The 16711-nt window shown below is 36.2% G+C and overlaps 1 protein-coding gene across 3 annotated transcripts in view; it reads left to right on the forward strand.

Annotated features, from left to right (window-relative positions):
- The window catches only part of DTHD1 (death domain containing 1), a 68155-nt gene that overhangs the window by 12707 nt on the left and 38737 nt on the right, over nt 1–16711 (forward strand). For 2 of the 3 annotated variants that reach the window (XM_055246076.2, XM_055246077.2), the window contains 4 exons: nt 211–390; nt 1466–1710; nt 11682–11846; nt 13700–13989. In XM_055246076.2, coding sequence (XP_055102051.1) covers nt 211–390; nt 1466–1710; nt 11682–11846; nt 13700–13989 — 880 coding nt within the window. The remainder of the gene's footprint in view (nt 1–210; nt 391–1465; nt 1711–11681; nt 11847–13699; nt 13990–16711) is intronic. The other variant, XM_055246078.2, reaches the window with a different exon arrangement.

A 16711-nucleotide genomic window follows, 5' to 3' on the forward strand; every position in this document is an offset into this window, starting at 1 on the left:
TTTTATTGTGTAATCTAAATTTGAGAAACTCTTACCTATTTCTACTTAATCTCATAAAGTGACCATCCATTTTAGGTTATTGGAATCATTTTAAACTGTAGGTGATTAAATAAAGAGTGTATAGATTTTTGGACAATCCATAGAGTCTATACAGTAAATATTTTTCCAATCGGTGCTATAGCTTATTTTAATGCTCTTTATTCTATACAGGGGACCTGCGCTTCAGTAAAAGTTTACAAATTGGGTATCTTTTCTGTTGTGTCTTGTTTAAAGAAAGAGTCGTTCACAGTAACAAAGAAAGGCCTCACTCTTAAGTCAAGCATGGATTCCCGAATATCCTTAAATTACCCTCCAGGGGTTTTCACCTCTCCAGTACTTGTGCAGTTAAAGGTAAACATATTAAAAATAGGTGAGTTCCTGCTCATAGATTTTGTGGGTCATCAAGCATGGTTCTAAATAACAAAGAAGGTACCAATGTTTAATACAACAATAAATGGATTATTTTCTTGTAGTTGTAATGGCCTAATATATAGTCATATCAGTGATAATGTAATGATTTTGAGCATATTAAATCTCATTAAAAATAAATCTTCTCTTTATTTGAAAGATTTTCCCAGTTAGTATTTTGTGTTGTGTTGTTTTGTTTATGATATTTATTGGGAAAATTTATGTTGCATGGCTACGAAAGAATTGACAACAGACTTTGGAACATTCATATAATTCAAAGATTTTGATCAGAGAGGATGGCAAAAAAAAGGACAATCAATTAAAATATTTATTATAATAAATATTTGGTTATATTTAATTATGAAACAGCCATTTTCTGGGAGTAAGGATTTAATATATGCAAACACTATTTGCAAAAGGCATGTAAATGTATATTTTACAAGACTTATTTCCTCAAATAATATTCCCTGTTCATCTAGCCTCATTCCTCTCCCATGCTCTCCTCTCTATTTCTCCCAGTTGTTAGTGTAAGAACGATTAGGAGGAAAACATATAATAAATACCTTATTTGTAGAAATTTTCCATGAACTTTGAAATGTTGGAATCATCTTAGCTATTTTTTATTTTTAACCATTCTTATGTGAAAAGAAACAAGTCATGTTTTTCTGGTTTCTAAAGATCACTCGATCTAACAATAGTTCTAATTAGAAATCATTATAAAACATCTATTTTGTTTTCTAGGTCATTTTGTTGCCTGCAATTAAGTCTGTTTCTTAGTTATTTATAACATAAGACAGGGAACCCAGATTTCAGAAAGACTTTGTAAAAAGGGCCCAAATACTGTGCTTTTTTATACATTATAAATATTTTATAAAATGCATTGTTGATTACAGCTAACAATGTATAGAGAAATGTATAAAACTATGATCCATAGAATTTTCAAAAAACTGGATTAGAAATGACTAACAGTTTGCATCTTTTCTATTAAAATATAAGAAAAAATATATTTTTTGTTTAGATCCAACCAGTTGACCCAGCTCTGGTGGTACATTTAAAAGCACAGCAAGATACTTTCTACTCAGTCCAATCCACAAGCCCTCTGATTCACATTCAGCACCCATCAACTTATCCTTTTCAGAAGCCAGTCACTTTATTTTTACCTTGTTCTCCATACCTTGATAAAAGCAATCTTGGTTCTGAGATAGATCATAAAAGAAGAGCAAGTGCCACAATAAATAGGATTACACCTTCATATTTCAACCGGTGAGTAAGTTTCTAACATTGTAAACTGGCTTAATGTCAAACAAAGAAGCTTAGATGATTAAAACTTGCAGTCAAATGTCTTGTATTTAAATTCTGTATTAAAATATTATGAAATATCTTTCATCTCAAAAGAAGATATTGTGGATCCACAAAAGGTAATAATTTTAGCTGTTATGGATCCCAAAATTCCTACAAGTATAAAGATAAAGATGGAGACAATAAGAACTCTAGCAGAAATGCATGCTGGGGTGGCGCATTTTAAAAACTTCAATCTATTCAAAGCACTGGAAATTTAGTCAGCACAGGTAGGAGAAAGACATACCTTAGTCCAGAGGAATTATACTCAGTAAAAATAGCTAGATGCTGACAATTGAATCAGATATTATGCAAAGGGATCTCGTCTCTAGATTCAAGAAAGAGATTCAAATAGCTACCAAACTATAAAAGGTGGATGAGCATTCATTCAAGGGTAAGAAAAAAACCAAAATCCTACATGGTGTTTTAAGAAAAACAAATCAATACCAAGATTTCTAAAGAATATATATAAAAAAATTGTTCATTTTATTCACTATAATTAACATTTCTAAAAGCTTAGTGCTTTTTCCAATCTACTTCACTGTTTTACTATGCTTTATATAGTTGATCCTTGAACAATGCAGGGGGATTAGGGGTGCCAACCACTAACAGTTGAACATGTGTGTATAACTTTTGACTCCTCAAAAACTGAACTGCTTATAGCCTACGATTGACCAGGAGAAAAGCCTTACCAATGATATAAACTGTCTATTAACACATATTTTGTAAGGTATATGTACTATATACTGCTTCTTATAATAAAATCAGCTAGAGAAAAGAAAATGTTATTAAGAAAATCATAAGGAAGAGAAAATATATTTACTATTCATTAAGTGGAAGTGGATAATCATAAAGGTTTTCATCCTTGTCATCTTCATGTTGAGTAGGCTGAGGAGGAGAAGGAAGAGGACGGGTTGGTCTTGCTGTCTCAGGAGTGGCAGAGGAGCAAGAAAATCTGTGTACAAGCAGACCCACAGAATTCAAACCTATGTTGTTCAAGGGTCAACTGTATTTCTTCCTTTATTCCTTGAATTATTTAAGCATACTTATTTTTTGGTCTTTTTTAGATTATTCTATCATCTATTAACATGATGTATAACACTATATCATCTATCTAGGAGCATAGTGTAATCCTGCAGAATTTCATACTGATTCTGTTCTGTGGCTCTTACCCTTAGACATTCATTTCAAAGTGTTGATTTTAATTTTTGATCAGATATAAATAACAGCTCATCTTCTCCCTTTTCCCCCAAGCCGAAGCAATTAATTTTTGTGTATGTGCTTCTTGACTACTTTCTTGAGCCAACAAGCAAAAGGGTTTTGGTTATTGCTACCAATAACCAAATAACCGGAGAGGGTTATGCCTCTCTCATGGCCAGTGATGCCCTTCTGAGATTCCAGCTTCATGACTTAGTTCAAGCTCCCTCCCTGTGCAGCTGGAGGTTGTATCTTATGTCTGGGAATAGATATTAAACTGTACCTCGAGCCCCTGGCATGTGTGCGTGGTTGGGTTGAGAAGAAGAGGCTGATAGGGGAAGGAGCACCCACAGAATCAATTCCTCGAGTTCCCTAGGGAAGAAAGAGAATTCTTGCTTTTTAGATTCTTGAGTCCAGATGTAGGGGGGATTTCTTTTTCAGCTTTTGAGTTCATATAATTCTGTGTGTGTGTGTGTGCATGTGTGTGTGTGTGTTTATGTGACATTTTGTCCAGAATTCCTGTGGAGTGGGAAAATGGCTATTCGTCATCAGTTAAATTGGCCAAGTTGCTAGAATAAGCCACTTTTTTTTTTTTTGCCTTTGTACATAATCTGTCTTCTAGAAAATCTTTCTTCTGCCACATTTAACTGATATACTCTTGCCCATTCTATAAGTTCCAGTTCAACTTTCTTTTTCTGTCCAGCTATCCTAAGCTCTCTAGGACGAATCAAGTGCTCTTTTTTTGTGCCAAATCCATCCTTTGTACACATCCCACATTCTACTGTAACAATAATATATATTCTCTTTTACATGTCATGATTTAGCACGATTGCAACATAGTAAGTGCTAAAAACATTAGGTAAATTAAATAAATTAGTGAGTAAACTCATGGAAATGTAAATTGTATTGCAAATTCATCTGCACTTTTTGACAATGTTAAATTGATATGTTACAATGTGCTATGTTGTTAGTAGCCTCAGACATAGTAGGTGCATTTTTTTCCCCCTAGTGGAGCATAAAACAAGCAAATAAGACTCCATCTCAACTGTTTATTTAACATTCTTTAATCAAAGAATGAAAGCCAGCTGGACATTTTCTATGGAAACAGAAACACAAAACGCAATCCATACCCCAAGTAATGAAAAAGATAAAAACTACTCGAGGCCAAAGCATAGTCTGAATATTAAGAACGAAAGGTCTTTATTGTGTTATATTCCTTTATGTCTGAATGATTTCTAGGGAAAAGATGAGAATCATTTAATTATGAGCCAGAAAAGATTTCTCACAGCAGTAAATTGGGAAAATACTTTAATAAATAGGAGCTTATTCCTTACTATGCAATCAATATTTTAGAGAGTTAGACAGGAAAATGGTTTTTGTCCGTGAAAAACGACATTTCCTACACGATGCAATTGTTTTTAAGATTAAGTTGTTCAAATGTAATATACGATTTATACCCGAGAATATTTATAAAATATATGTAAGTCATACCACATAATGAAATGGACAACTGGTAAAGCTAATATCAAACAGTAAATTGATCATTATCGATAAAATTATGCATCTCCTTACTTGCCCCACTTCATTCCATCCCCTTTGTCCTCATGACAGTCATTCATCCCCACCAAATTTAACCACTATTCTGAAATTTTCAATCATTCCTTTGCTTTTATTTAATTCTCTGTTTGATCACATATATTTATATTTGTCCTGATACGTTTTCTTCTTCTTCTCTGGCAGCACTCTATAGATTAAAGTTGAGTCACTCTGGTTTGTTTGGGAGAGAGCACAGTTCACTAGGGGTCATCTTTGGAGACCACCTACCACATTTGCTATAAGATGCTAAAGTGAAAATGATCTTTTTCCACTTCTTTGGAGATATTATGTCACTATTGCTGTTCTGAAGACTGCAGTGGATGTAATTTTCATAACTATATGGGTGATCTGCTTTATTTTCCTGCTGCTTTCAAGATCTTTTCTTTGCATTTGGTGTTTTGCATCTATCTATGATGTGTCTAGATACAAATTTTAAACTTTTCTGAATACAATATATTGTGCTTCCTGAATAAGTGGATGTATGCCTTTTCACAGTTCTGAAAAGTTCTTATGTGCTTTCTAATCAAATGCTGGCACCTTTCCATTGTATGCACTGTCCTTCTGAGTTTCCAAATAGATGTATATATGACTACCTCTTTTTAAATTCCGTATTGTTTTACTTCCCTTGTGTTTTCCATCTCCCTGTCTCTATGTGCCATATTCTGTGCAATTTATTCACATTCCAGTTTGAAATGGCAAAAATAACGCATACCTTAAAAATGTACTTTTAATCTGTTATTTGAGTTTTGTTTTTAGACAATTTTATTTTTTATTTCTTAAAGTTATATTTTCCCAGCTACTGGGGAGGCTGAGGTGGGAGCCCAGGAGATTGAGGCTGCAGTGAGCTGAGATCATGCCACTACACTCCAGCCTGGGTGACAGTGTGAGACCCTGTCCAAAAAAAAAAAAAAATCTACTTGGCCCTTATTTAAATCTCCCTAATTATCTTTAGAGTTTCTTCCTTCTTCCTGCCTGCTTATTTTTGGGATACTGTCCTTCATTAAACTTTTCATATATAGTTGTTTTCATCTTAAATCTGCTAATTCTAACATCTGAAGTCTTTGGGAGTGTTTATTTCTGTCATCCATGGTATTTAGCTTCTAATTTGTTTGAGAACTTTTGCTTGTGAGCATGCAGACATGGGGTTTCTTCAGGCATAATGGAGTTGCTTTCCTCAAGGTGGCATTTGTTCGCACCTCTGCTGAGAACCATCTGCTACTTACCTGGGGCTACATTAGCCTTCTTGAGAGTCTTGGTGAAGGTCTCAAGTTCACCTTTCCCACATGGCTGTGATCCCAAGGACTGACAGTGTCATGTTCTGCTCACTTGATTATTGCTTACAGTTTGATGCTCCTGCATCTACATTACAGGAAAGGTGTTTGCCATCTTAGTAATCCCCTCATTCCTGCCTGGTTGCTCCCTTAGCTGCAACCCTGACTTCACACATTTTATTTGGAGAGGAGGTTGGAAAATTTCAAAAGAATTTGTATCAAAAAATTCTTTTAAAAGTATGCAAGCCAAAAAAATACGTATCCAAAAGCACATTTATCAAGATCTAGTTGTTTTACACTAGAGATTATTCCAAATTTGTTATTCTAAATTTGTTATCTATACTTCTGGATTTTGTGTATTAAATTTATAATATTTTAGAGTCTACCTAAGAAGGAAATGATAATTTTATAGATAATGAAATCACATATACTACATTTTCCTTTGTGCTTCTCAATGAGTCCTGTATTGTCAACACAGGCAAATCTCATTTAATAGAGTAAAATTGTTTCAGTGAAACATTGAAGTAAATGTTTACTGAGAAAATAAGATTTGTTTCATGTGTTAAACTTGGAGGTAGTGTACTTAGAAGTATTTTTAATTCATATATACTGTTTTCCTTAAGAAAATAAGGTTCCCTGTGAATTGGAATGCCAAGTGAGAAATAATTTAGTTTTTAAATAAAAAAGAAACTATCCTTGAAAAATTCCCAATAGTGTCTATTTCCCAGTTACAGAAACAAAATATTAAGGTGCATTGGAGCAGATTTTTTAATCTTGTGAAAAATCTTTTGAATATTGTTTATGTGGTATTTAGGCCATTTAACTGGGAAAGATGTAATTGTGCACTGTTAGGCTTGAGAAAATGCAGGCTGGAGGGTATATTGCTTTCCCTGCTAGATACCTTGTATTTTGGGAACTGTACTATAATTTCTGCAAATTGCCCTTTCTATCCATGCAGATGCAATGGGAGCTTCTATGTTCATTAATATCCCTACATATAATTAAACACTTGACCTACAAGAGGCTGATCATAATTCCCTGATGCCTAATAAAAGGGGTAATTTGGGGGGTAGCTCGTATCTTAGGATATAAAACTCAGGAGTTGTCAACAGCCATGATTTCTGCTGCTGGAAAAAAAATGATCATTAATAGTACTAGATAAAAAAGGAAAGATGCAGAGAAGTAATTAGATAAAGATGATGTTCCAATTCCAGACAGAGTTTTTATCTGAGACTCTCCACATTTGTTTGTTTGCCCCATTAACAATCAAGGATTACTATAATAATTCACTTATAACTAAGTAAAATGGATTCGGGTTTCTGTTACCTGTACCCCAAAGAGTCTTAGCCAATGCATCTACTTATCTGTATACTCCTTGGTATGTGAATCTTATCGTCCCTAGGGATAGACAGGCAAATCTACAGAGTGAACAGAACCTCCTGAGATGAAAGAGATTGAAGTCATCACTCCTTTTTTTTTTTTCCTGAGGCGCAACATTATTGAAACGTTTCTGTTGGGTTTAAGTGGATATTCTGCTCTCAGCTGGCAAGAAAATATAGCATAATAGAGAAAGAAATTTGAATGGATGACTAAATTTCATCCTAGGATGACCTAGGCTCATTTTTGTCCAGAAACTGAATAAAATATAAGACAGTTCTAGCACTGTGAAAATTTCTTTGAAAAAATTACTGTGTGGGCATGTTGGGGGCCAGGGTGCGTGGGTCCACTAAGGTACAGTGTCATTGGGAGCTCAAGCTCAGGGTGAATCACACATAGCGTAACAGTGGAGAGAGAGTTTTCTTGTTTTTCCTCACCTTAAAAACTATTGCCAGAATAGTGGCACATGTAGGTAAATACACCAAATGAGGGCATTGCATCAGATCATGGAGGATCTCCCATTTTCAATAGCAGTGAGGCAGCAACATCAGCAAAGCAAAAGAGAATGGGACCATACATGAAGACTGAGGACTACTTAGATTATGTAGGGTCTTTTTCTCTGTACAATAATTGTAACTGTGACACCTTGAACTGGGTAAAGCTCCAAGGGTAGATGGACCTACAGTCAGAATGTACAGTCACATCAGGAGAGAACGTTTCTCTCAGCTGTGTGGTAGGCACTCAGGTCATTTGAATTGATATCCAACAATGATTACACCGATTACAAATGGTAAAATTAAGGTACACAGTTTGTCATAAAATATGTCAAATATTGACATAAATATGGCAATATTTATGACATAATATTAACATAAATATGACGTTTTAAAATATGTCAAATATTTCACCACTTTAAAGACAAATAACCATCCATGTAGAAATAAAAACTACCAGAAATTTATCAATATATTACAATATTCGACTTCAGGCAATGTGGCTATGTGGACTTTCTTCTTCCCTTTACTTTTCCATTTTAAATGAATTTTATAATCAACGTGAATAACTTAAAGTGGGAAAATATTTGAAGTTTTTTGAATACAGCACACTATTTAAAATTGATACTTTAATGACTAAATTATACTTTTCTGAGAAAAAGTTAACCTCAAAACATTGGTGACATTCATGTTTAAAGATCTATGCATCATGAATATCACAAAGAAAATATCCTGAAAGTAAAATACAATATAGAATGAGAATTTTGATGGTTTGAATGTTTGTCAAATTCTGTATCATATATTTTTTTTTCCACAGATACAGTAGCATGACATTTTAATCAGTAGCCTCAGAGAGATTAGTACTGTCTGGGTGAGTCCCAAGCAAAATTGGTCATTTTAAAATAAACACATTTAAAAAATAAATCTTTAATATTTTTGGAACTATCACTGTGTTAGCATGTTGCCTTTTATAGAGTTTGATCAAGTGCTATTCACTGTCAGACAATACTAGTTGTCAAACTTTGCTAATAGCATATATTAAGGAAATAGTTTAGTTGCAGAGCTGTTACCAGCTGAGAAACACAAGTATACGATCAGATTATTTAATTTGAATGTGGACTGTGCCTATTAAAGGTTAAGTTTAATCTTTATATCATTAAGGACTCTTTTGATTTAAGTGATAGGAAAGCCAATTCAAAGTGTTTAAGCAAAAAAGAATTTTTGATATATGTAAATTAAAAATCTGAGGATGTATCTATCTATATATTTATTCCTCAACCAGGAAGAACCTAGTCTCTCTTCTTCATCTCTATCTGCTTTCCTCTGTGCCAATTCCATTCTCTGACATGTTTGTTCCTCATTCTGGCAACATAGCTACATCTTTATAAGTCCAAGTTCAGTGGAAAAGAGGAAGCTTTTTCCCTATGAATATGCATAAAAGCCCAGGGCCTGATTCTCACTCCAGATCTGTCACAAACCCATCACTGAATGGATCACTGGAACCAGAAGACAGATATAGCGCAGATTAGCCTGGGTTATGGCATGATAGCAAAACTCTCAAATCCCAAGGGCTTAAATGACAATCTTTGCATCTGGCATGGCCATCAAAGGTAGGCTGCTTCTTGGTCATCCTCATTCTAGATAGAACAGCCACTGTTCGGTTGCTATCAAAGTGGCAGAAGAAAGAACTTTGGATAGACCCATATTAGCAATTAAGTGCTTGGCCTCAAAGTGACACATATTTTTTTCATTTACATCATTTACTGGAACTAGTCACTTGGCCCCACTCAACCACAGAGGCCAGGAAGTGTTACCCTGTCATGTATTCAGATCAGGGTGAAATTGGATATTCTGGTGAGCAGCATTAATGAATGACCAATGCACTATTTGGTTTAGGTTATATACCCAGTGGTCCTGGGAGTAGGGACAGCCCCACTACCCTTGGGAGCCTGTCGGTCTTCACAGATAATTTAGGTTTTTGACAGAAAAAAAAGTGAATGAATGCTATCAGCAAAAAATTACATTGAAGTCAATTTCTAGTAAATGACCAATATTCTGGATTCAGTAAGAGTGTAACTTCTTGTGTGAATAAATTATTAACTTCCAAGGGTTACAGAATTTACCATATCTGTGGTTATAACCCAACAGCATAAAAGTAAATGCTATTTTCCCCCTAAGCTCCTAATTTTAATCTAGCTGATCCCGTGAAGTAACCAATACAGAGTAAGAAGTTTTCAGAGTAGACATTTTAAATCAAGTTCAGTTTCTAATCTGAATCTATGGGTCATAGGACAGGTCAACCTGTGAAAGTAAGTTGGTTTTTAAGCCTGTAACTCTAGTTCACTTCACAAATGAAGATATGAAATTCACATTCTGGTCTCCATTCATATACCATGGCTCTGTTTCTTTGTGGAGTGTAGGTAGCATCATTAGACTAAGTATTTTTCCCCAAAGGTGTTTCAGTATCAGGGAGTTTTCTTCCTTTAGTTGTAGGGAACAGATGTTCACCTAAACGAATTCAAGAAAAGAGTTTATTGTGAGGCTACAATAGTGAACCTCTGCTTTCTCCATCTCTAGGACTATATGGCTCCTCTTCTCTTGATTTTTCTCCATTTCTCTTTTAGCATGTATTTTTCCTTTCTGAATAATCTTTCTGCTTATTAATTTTTATTGACCAAGGTACACAGAAACAGGACTGTGACAAGTTACAGTCCATGGGCCACTTAGTCAAATTCCAAAGAAAGAGAATCAAATTGGCTGGCTGTTGGAAATTGGTATACTGTTAGTCACATGAACTGTGGTTGGGGAAAAATATCACATGGTACATACAGCCAATTTCTTCAGGGCCTTTGGGTGGGGCAGGCTACACAAGAAGGAAAATTGTACAAGAAAGCAAATTAGCTGTGTCTACAGTAGAAAGCAGGGTTAGAATATTAATACTACTTACGCTTACTACAATTACAAGTGCTTTACAAATATTAATTCCTTTAATCCCATGATGTTGGTACTTGTATTAGTCCATTTTCATGCCACTGATAAAGACATACCCAAGACTGGATAATTTATAAAGAAAAAGAGGTTTAATGGACTCACAGTTCCATGTGGCTGGAGAAGCCTCACAATCCTGGTGGAAGGTGAAAGGCATGTCTTACATGGCAGAAGGCAAGAGAGGATGAGAGCCAAGCGAAAGGAGAGACCCCTTATAAAACCATCATATCTCATGAGACTTATTCACTACCACGAGAACAGTATGGGGGGAAACTGCCCCCATGATTCAATGATCTCCTATCAGGTCCCTCTCACAACACGTGGGAATTATGGAAGCTACAGTTCAAAATGAGATTTGGATGGGGGCACAGCCAAACCATATCAGTACTATTATGATTATCATATGATAGGTAAGAAAACAGATTCAGAGAAATCAAATAATTTGCCCATGGTCATACAGTTCATAAGAGGCAGAGTCACCCAGGCTTTGAAACTGGGCAGTTTTGCTCCTGGGTTTGTGCTCTTCCCTTTTTTGCTACACAACCACTCTGCTATTCTAGAGCATCTGGGTTTACATCAGCGAGTTTATTAATGTTTTTGGGTACTCTCTTAAATCTATTTTGCCAGTTGTAAAAAGCTTGTCATTCTCCAAAGCTCATCTCAAATATTAGCATTTTCACTTTGCAAGCTTCCTGAACCTCTTGCTTCTGCTCCTAAACCACCCTGTATGTTTCTTAATTATCACAAAGGTCACCTTGTGCTGTAATCAGATACTACTGTGTTACTACGTGCTTCTGTAGGACAAGGGTTATATAGTTTGATCTCTGTATTCCTGGTGCAAAGCATAATTCCTGGCACATAGTATGTACTTAATGAATTGTTATTAGATCATTCACAATGAAAGAATGCATGCATTAAATAAGATTTATACCACGTAAATTGTACCAATATCTCTTCTGTTACCATTATATAGGACAAAAAGTACCTCCGTAAGAAAACCTGGGAAAAATGCCAGTGAATGTTTGAAATTACTGGGATTCAGAAGCCAAGACAGTGGTTGGTGTGGGCTTGATGATGTTGTTGTGAAAACCATACAGAGCGGCTTGGTATCAGTTGAATTGTATGAACATTTGGAGAGGTAATACAATAAAAAACAATCAAAGTTGATGATACTCTTTCTTGATGGTCATAATTGGTGTTTATAGAAATGGAATAGTAAGATTAAATTTTTATTCTTCAAATAGAAATATTAACCATTCTTTAAAGGATACTTAAAATGCAAACCAGAATTGACATGGATATGCTATCTGTAATTTCATTTATGATAGTTAAACAAGTACTTTTGGAAAGCACTCATAACTACAGGTTTCTGCTAACTCCAAAATAGTTTTAAAATAGCACCTTCATTTCTGAAATACCATGGAGATAGTAATTAACTGTTCATATTATGCATATCTCATAACTATGTATAGACAAGCGGAATTTGTTACTTCAGTGCCCTCATTTTGCTTTCTCATTTCCATGTTTTCTAGACAGCCCATTATGAGAAGAATTTTAGACAGATTTAAGGTTCATTAAGAGTAGCCACTCATAGAGACAGGTGATCATATATCTAAAGATAGCTTTTATTTCATAATGGGAAGTTTTACATTTATGATTGTCTTGAATCCGGTTTCCTAGGAATAGAGTCTGAGATGAAAAGCAAGTGATTTATTGAAAGAGAGCTCTTGGGTGAATCCTGTAGGGCAAAGGAGAGAGATGGAAAAAACCATGGTTTCAGATGAAGTATTTCTGTAGCCTGACACCCTCCGTGGAGCTCTGCAGTGCGAGTACCAAGGCGGCTGGCCTTACATTCCTACATTGGTCAGTCCTTGTCTATGGATGTAGGGCTGCTCTGGGTGAGGGCTTTTTTTAGGCCAAATCACTGAAGAAGAATTTGAGAATGGGTAGCCCAGTCCAGGGAAAGAGGTCTGTATTAGTTTGTTAAGCATGCTCTAACAATGTATGACACACTGGTGGCTTAAACAACAGAAACTTATTGTTTCACAGTTCTGGAGTCCAGAAGTACAAAATCAAGGTGCTAGCAGGGTTTGTTCCTTCCAAGGACTGTGAGGGAAGCATCTGCCCAGGCCTCTCTTCTTGGCTTGTAGATGGCCATCTTCATGGTCTCAGGGTGTTTTCTCTGTGTGCATCTCTATGTGTTGAAATTTCCCTCTTTTATGACATCAGTCATACTGGATTAGAGAAGACCCTAATGACCTCACCTTAACCTGATTACTTCTGTAAAGTCCCTATCTCCAAATACGGTCCCATTCTGAGGTACTAGGGGATAGTACTTCAACATATGAATGTGTATGTGTGCGGGGAGGGTGAGACACAGTGCAATTCCTACCAAGGTCTGTCCTAACAATCCTTCCCACCTACACAGAGATGCATATTTTAATCCCCATTTAATTATGGTATATATTCTGCATCCTATGGAAAGTCAATAAATTATTGTGCTCATCTTTCTCTTCTATATTTTAAATATGCTCTTTTGTAATTCTAATTAAAATATCACTTAAAATATGCTGCCATGTTTAGAGCTGAGCTGAGACTGTATGACTTCTTCGTTTAAGAACATGTTTTAGAATTTATTTTGATTTGAGCTGGTTTCTTTTTTATTTCTTTCTTTTTTTATAGAGATTGAGTTTTGCCATGTTGCCCAGGCTGGTGTTGAACTTCAGGGCTCAAGCGATCCACCCTCCACGGCCTCCCAAAGTGCTGGGACGCCTCCCAAGTGGCGTGAGCCACTGTGCCCAGCCTGAGCCGGTTTCTTGATGGCCAAGAGTTTCTTTACAATCATTAATGAATCTAACCTGTCGTCTTTGAGAATACTTGATTTTAAAAGACATCTGTTTGATATGGCTCTTTTTTTGGGTGTTATTCGATATCAGTGATGTTCTTGATGCTGCATTTTTCCCTCGGGTCTCACCTCTTTCTTCCATGCAGGTTTATTGTACTTCACCTCTCTTCCACCATGGACAATAGTCATTTGGTTACTTTTGTGAAATCTTTAGAGGAAGCCATGCTCAGCACCACTGCCTGCATAGTACTGTCTCACCAGAAGGACAATCCACATAGAATAGCTATTTTAGTGGTGCCTTCCAAAGATTTAAGCCAGGTGCTTAAGGACCTGCACTTGGAAGGGTTTGGGGGACCTCCAGAGCCATCTCGTCATTTCCAAGTTCGAGAAGGAGAACAACTTCTTTTAAGGTTTACTGGAAACATATTTGCTTCAAGTAAGTATAAAGAAATCTTTTTATATATTTTATGGGCTATAAGCCACAAGCTCTTCAGAAGAGTTTGCTAAACTTGTGTTACTAAGGAAACCTTCAGAGGATTGATGAGAGACTTTAGGAAGTAGGAAGAGAAAAAGACTTATTTATTATACTTTTCCCGTTCCCATTTCTTTATTCTCTACTTAGGGAATGCACGTTCCTTTATGGGAAGATTCTAAGTGACACTTTTTAGAAATAGCCTTCTCCACAGTTACTGTCTGAGTCCAAGCTAGGATTATCTCTCTCCTACAGCAGTAAAGTTGCCTTCTAAGTGCTTCCATTATTGGCCATATGAAATCAATTACCACGTGGCAATAAGAGTGATCATTTAAAAACATAAATCATACTATATTATACCAGTGATTACAACCGGATTTTTACCTCCTATTCTATCTAAAATAATATCCAAACTCTTTAAGATGTTTTACAAAGAATCTAACCTGGGGGTCAGTGGACTCCCAAAAGATGTGTGAATAGATCTATATTTCAGTATAATTGCCATATTTTTAATTGCATGTATTTTATTTTATATTTTTCAAAGACTACTCTGAGAATCAATGGACAGTTTTCACTAAACTCTAAAGGAGTCTGTGGCAAAAAAAGAAATTAAGAATAATTGATCTAGGCTGGGTGTGTGGCTCATGCCTGTAATCCCAGCACTTTGGGAGGCTGAGGCAGGCAAATCACTTGAGGTCAGGTGTTTGAGACCAGCCTGGCCAACATGGTGAAACCTCGTCTCTATTCAAAATACACACAGCACACACACAAAAAATATTAGTCGGGTGTGGTGGCAGGTGCCTGTAATCCCAGCTACTGGGAGGCTGTGGCAGGAGAATCGCTTGAACCCGGGAGGCGGAGGTTGCAGGTTGCAGTGAGCCAAGATCACCTAAATGTCATACCTTGCTTACTTCTTTTCTCATATTTCTCTAGTGCTATTTTTCTTTTCACTCTAAATCTTACCACAATTTGAAATTATTTAATTAATTTATTTACTTTTTGTTCGTATAGTTATGCTATGTCCTTTACCCTTCACTGGAATGAAAACTTCATGAGGGCAATGACCATGTCTTCCTTATTAATACATCCTCTGAGCCTAACATAGGAACTGGTATATCCAAAGCTTTTTATTTCTTCACAAAATGCTTTATTTTTTATGTCAACCCAACTAAGCACTGATACCAGTAATATATTACCAGTTATTGTACACTTTAATCAAATACACTGAAGAAATATCATTGACTGATAAACTATAATCTTCATTTTTTCTGTACAATGTTTGATAGATTTATATCTACAAAATGATTTCAACAATGAGTTTTTCAGCCCTTGTAGTCTCCAGTTTCTATTGTTGCCATCTTCATGTCCATGTACACCTAAGGTTTAACTCCCACTTATAAGAACATGCAGTATTAGGTTTTCTGTTTCTGCATTAATTTGCTTAGGATAATGGCTTCTAGTTGCATCCATTTTGTTGCAAAGGACATGATTTTGTCCTTTTTTGTGGCTGCATGGTATTCCATGGTGTATATGTACCACATTTTCTTTATCCAGTCCACCATTGATGGGCACCTAAGTTGATTCCATGACTTTGCTATTGTAAATAGTGCTGCAATGAACATGCAAGTGCTTTTGATAAGTGTGTAGTGAATGAATGATTACATGACAGTGATGAGGAAGGCAAGCAGGATGAATACGAAAGGTGGCAGGAGAGATTAGAGAAGTGAAAGAATAGTTGAGACCAAAGGGGTCAAAGGAAAGAGATGAAGAGAAAGAGAAAAGGAAGAAAAAGAACAAGAAGAGAAAAGAGCTGTGTGGGAATAGAGAGCAAACGTCTTTGAAAGAGTTGCCATCACAACAATTTCTTTTTCATTAAGCCAACACCTTCCTCTTTCTAACTGCTTGCCCTGTGGTGGAATAGAATCTAACAGGTTTGTGTGTGAAAATGAGGTGAGAGGGAAAATTCAGGACAGGTTTTATGAAGATTTCTGTTCCAGGAGGCTTTCTATGTACTTTACTTGAGGGGATGTGCTCCGTTTATTTATAAATTAATATGATCCCATTTAATTTTATTATGCCTATTTTCTCTCTGATTCAGGAAATAGCTCTAAGCTTCATTGGTTCTTTTTTGCTTCAAAAAAGGGACAAGGCTTGAAGCTGATGCTGCCCTCCCCGCTTTTTTGATATCTCAGGAATAAGTGAGACCTAAAGTGTCCCAATTTTAAGTGTCTATTCTACTCTCACATACAGGATCTCAGCATCTGAGCCAGCTGATGGGGCTTAGTGAGCAAGTGACAAAGATGGCAGAGAAGGGGGCAGGGAAGAGAGAGGAGGGAGAGGAAGGAAGGGTGGAAGAGGCCCCTTCCTACTTGGCTTCCGGAGCAGAAACCACAGCATCCACCCTGGAGAAATCTCTCTAATGAGACATAGTACTAACCAGAAGGGTCCCACCCAAACGAATGATGCAAATGATTTTCTTGTAATACTGTGGACAGCAGCTGTGTTTACCAACTACCCTAAATAGGAGTGCATTACTGTTCTACTCACACGCAGTGGTACTGAATATTCCACTGCCTGTTGTGGAGACTGGGGAGCACGTGCTAAACCAAGAGCGTCCAAGGCAGCCGGCACCTGTGCAATTCCTCCCTATAAGGGATGGGGAGGAGTTCATCTTCATTCAAGGAAA

This window comes from Symphalangus syndactylus, chromosome 16 (genome assembly GCF_028878055.3).
Source record: "Symphalangus syndactylus isolate Jambi chromosome 16, NHGRI_mSymSyn1-v2.1_pri, whole genome shotgun sequence".
In the NCBI taxonomy this organism is placed as follows: Eukaryota; Metazoa; Chordata; class Mammalia; order Primates; family Hylobatidae; genus Symphalangus; species Symphalangus syndactylus.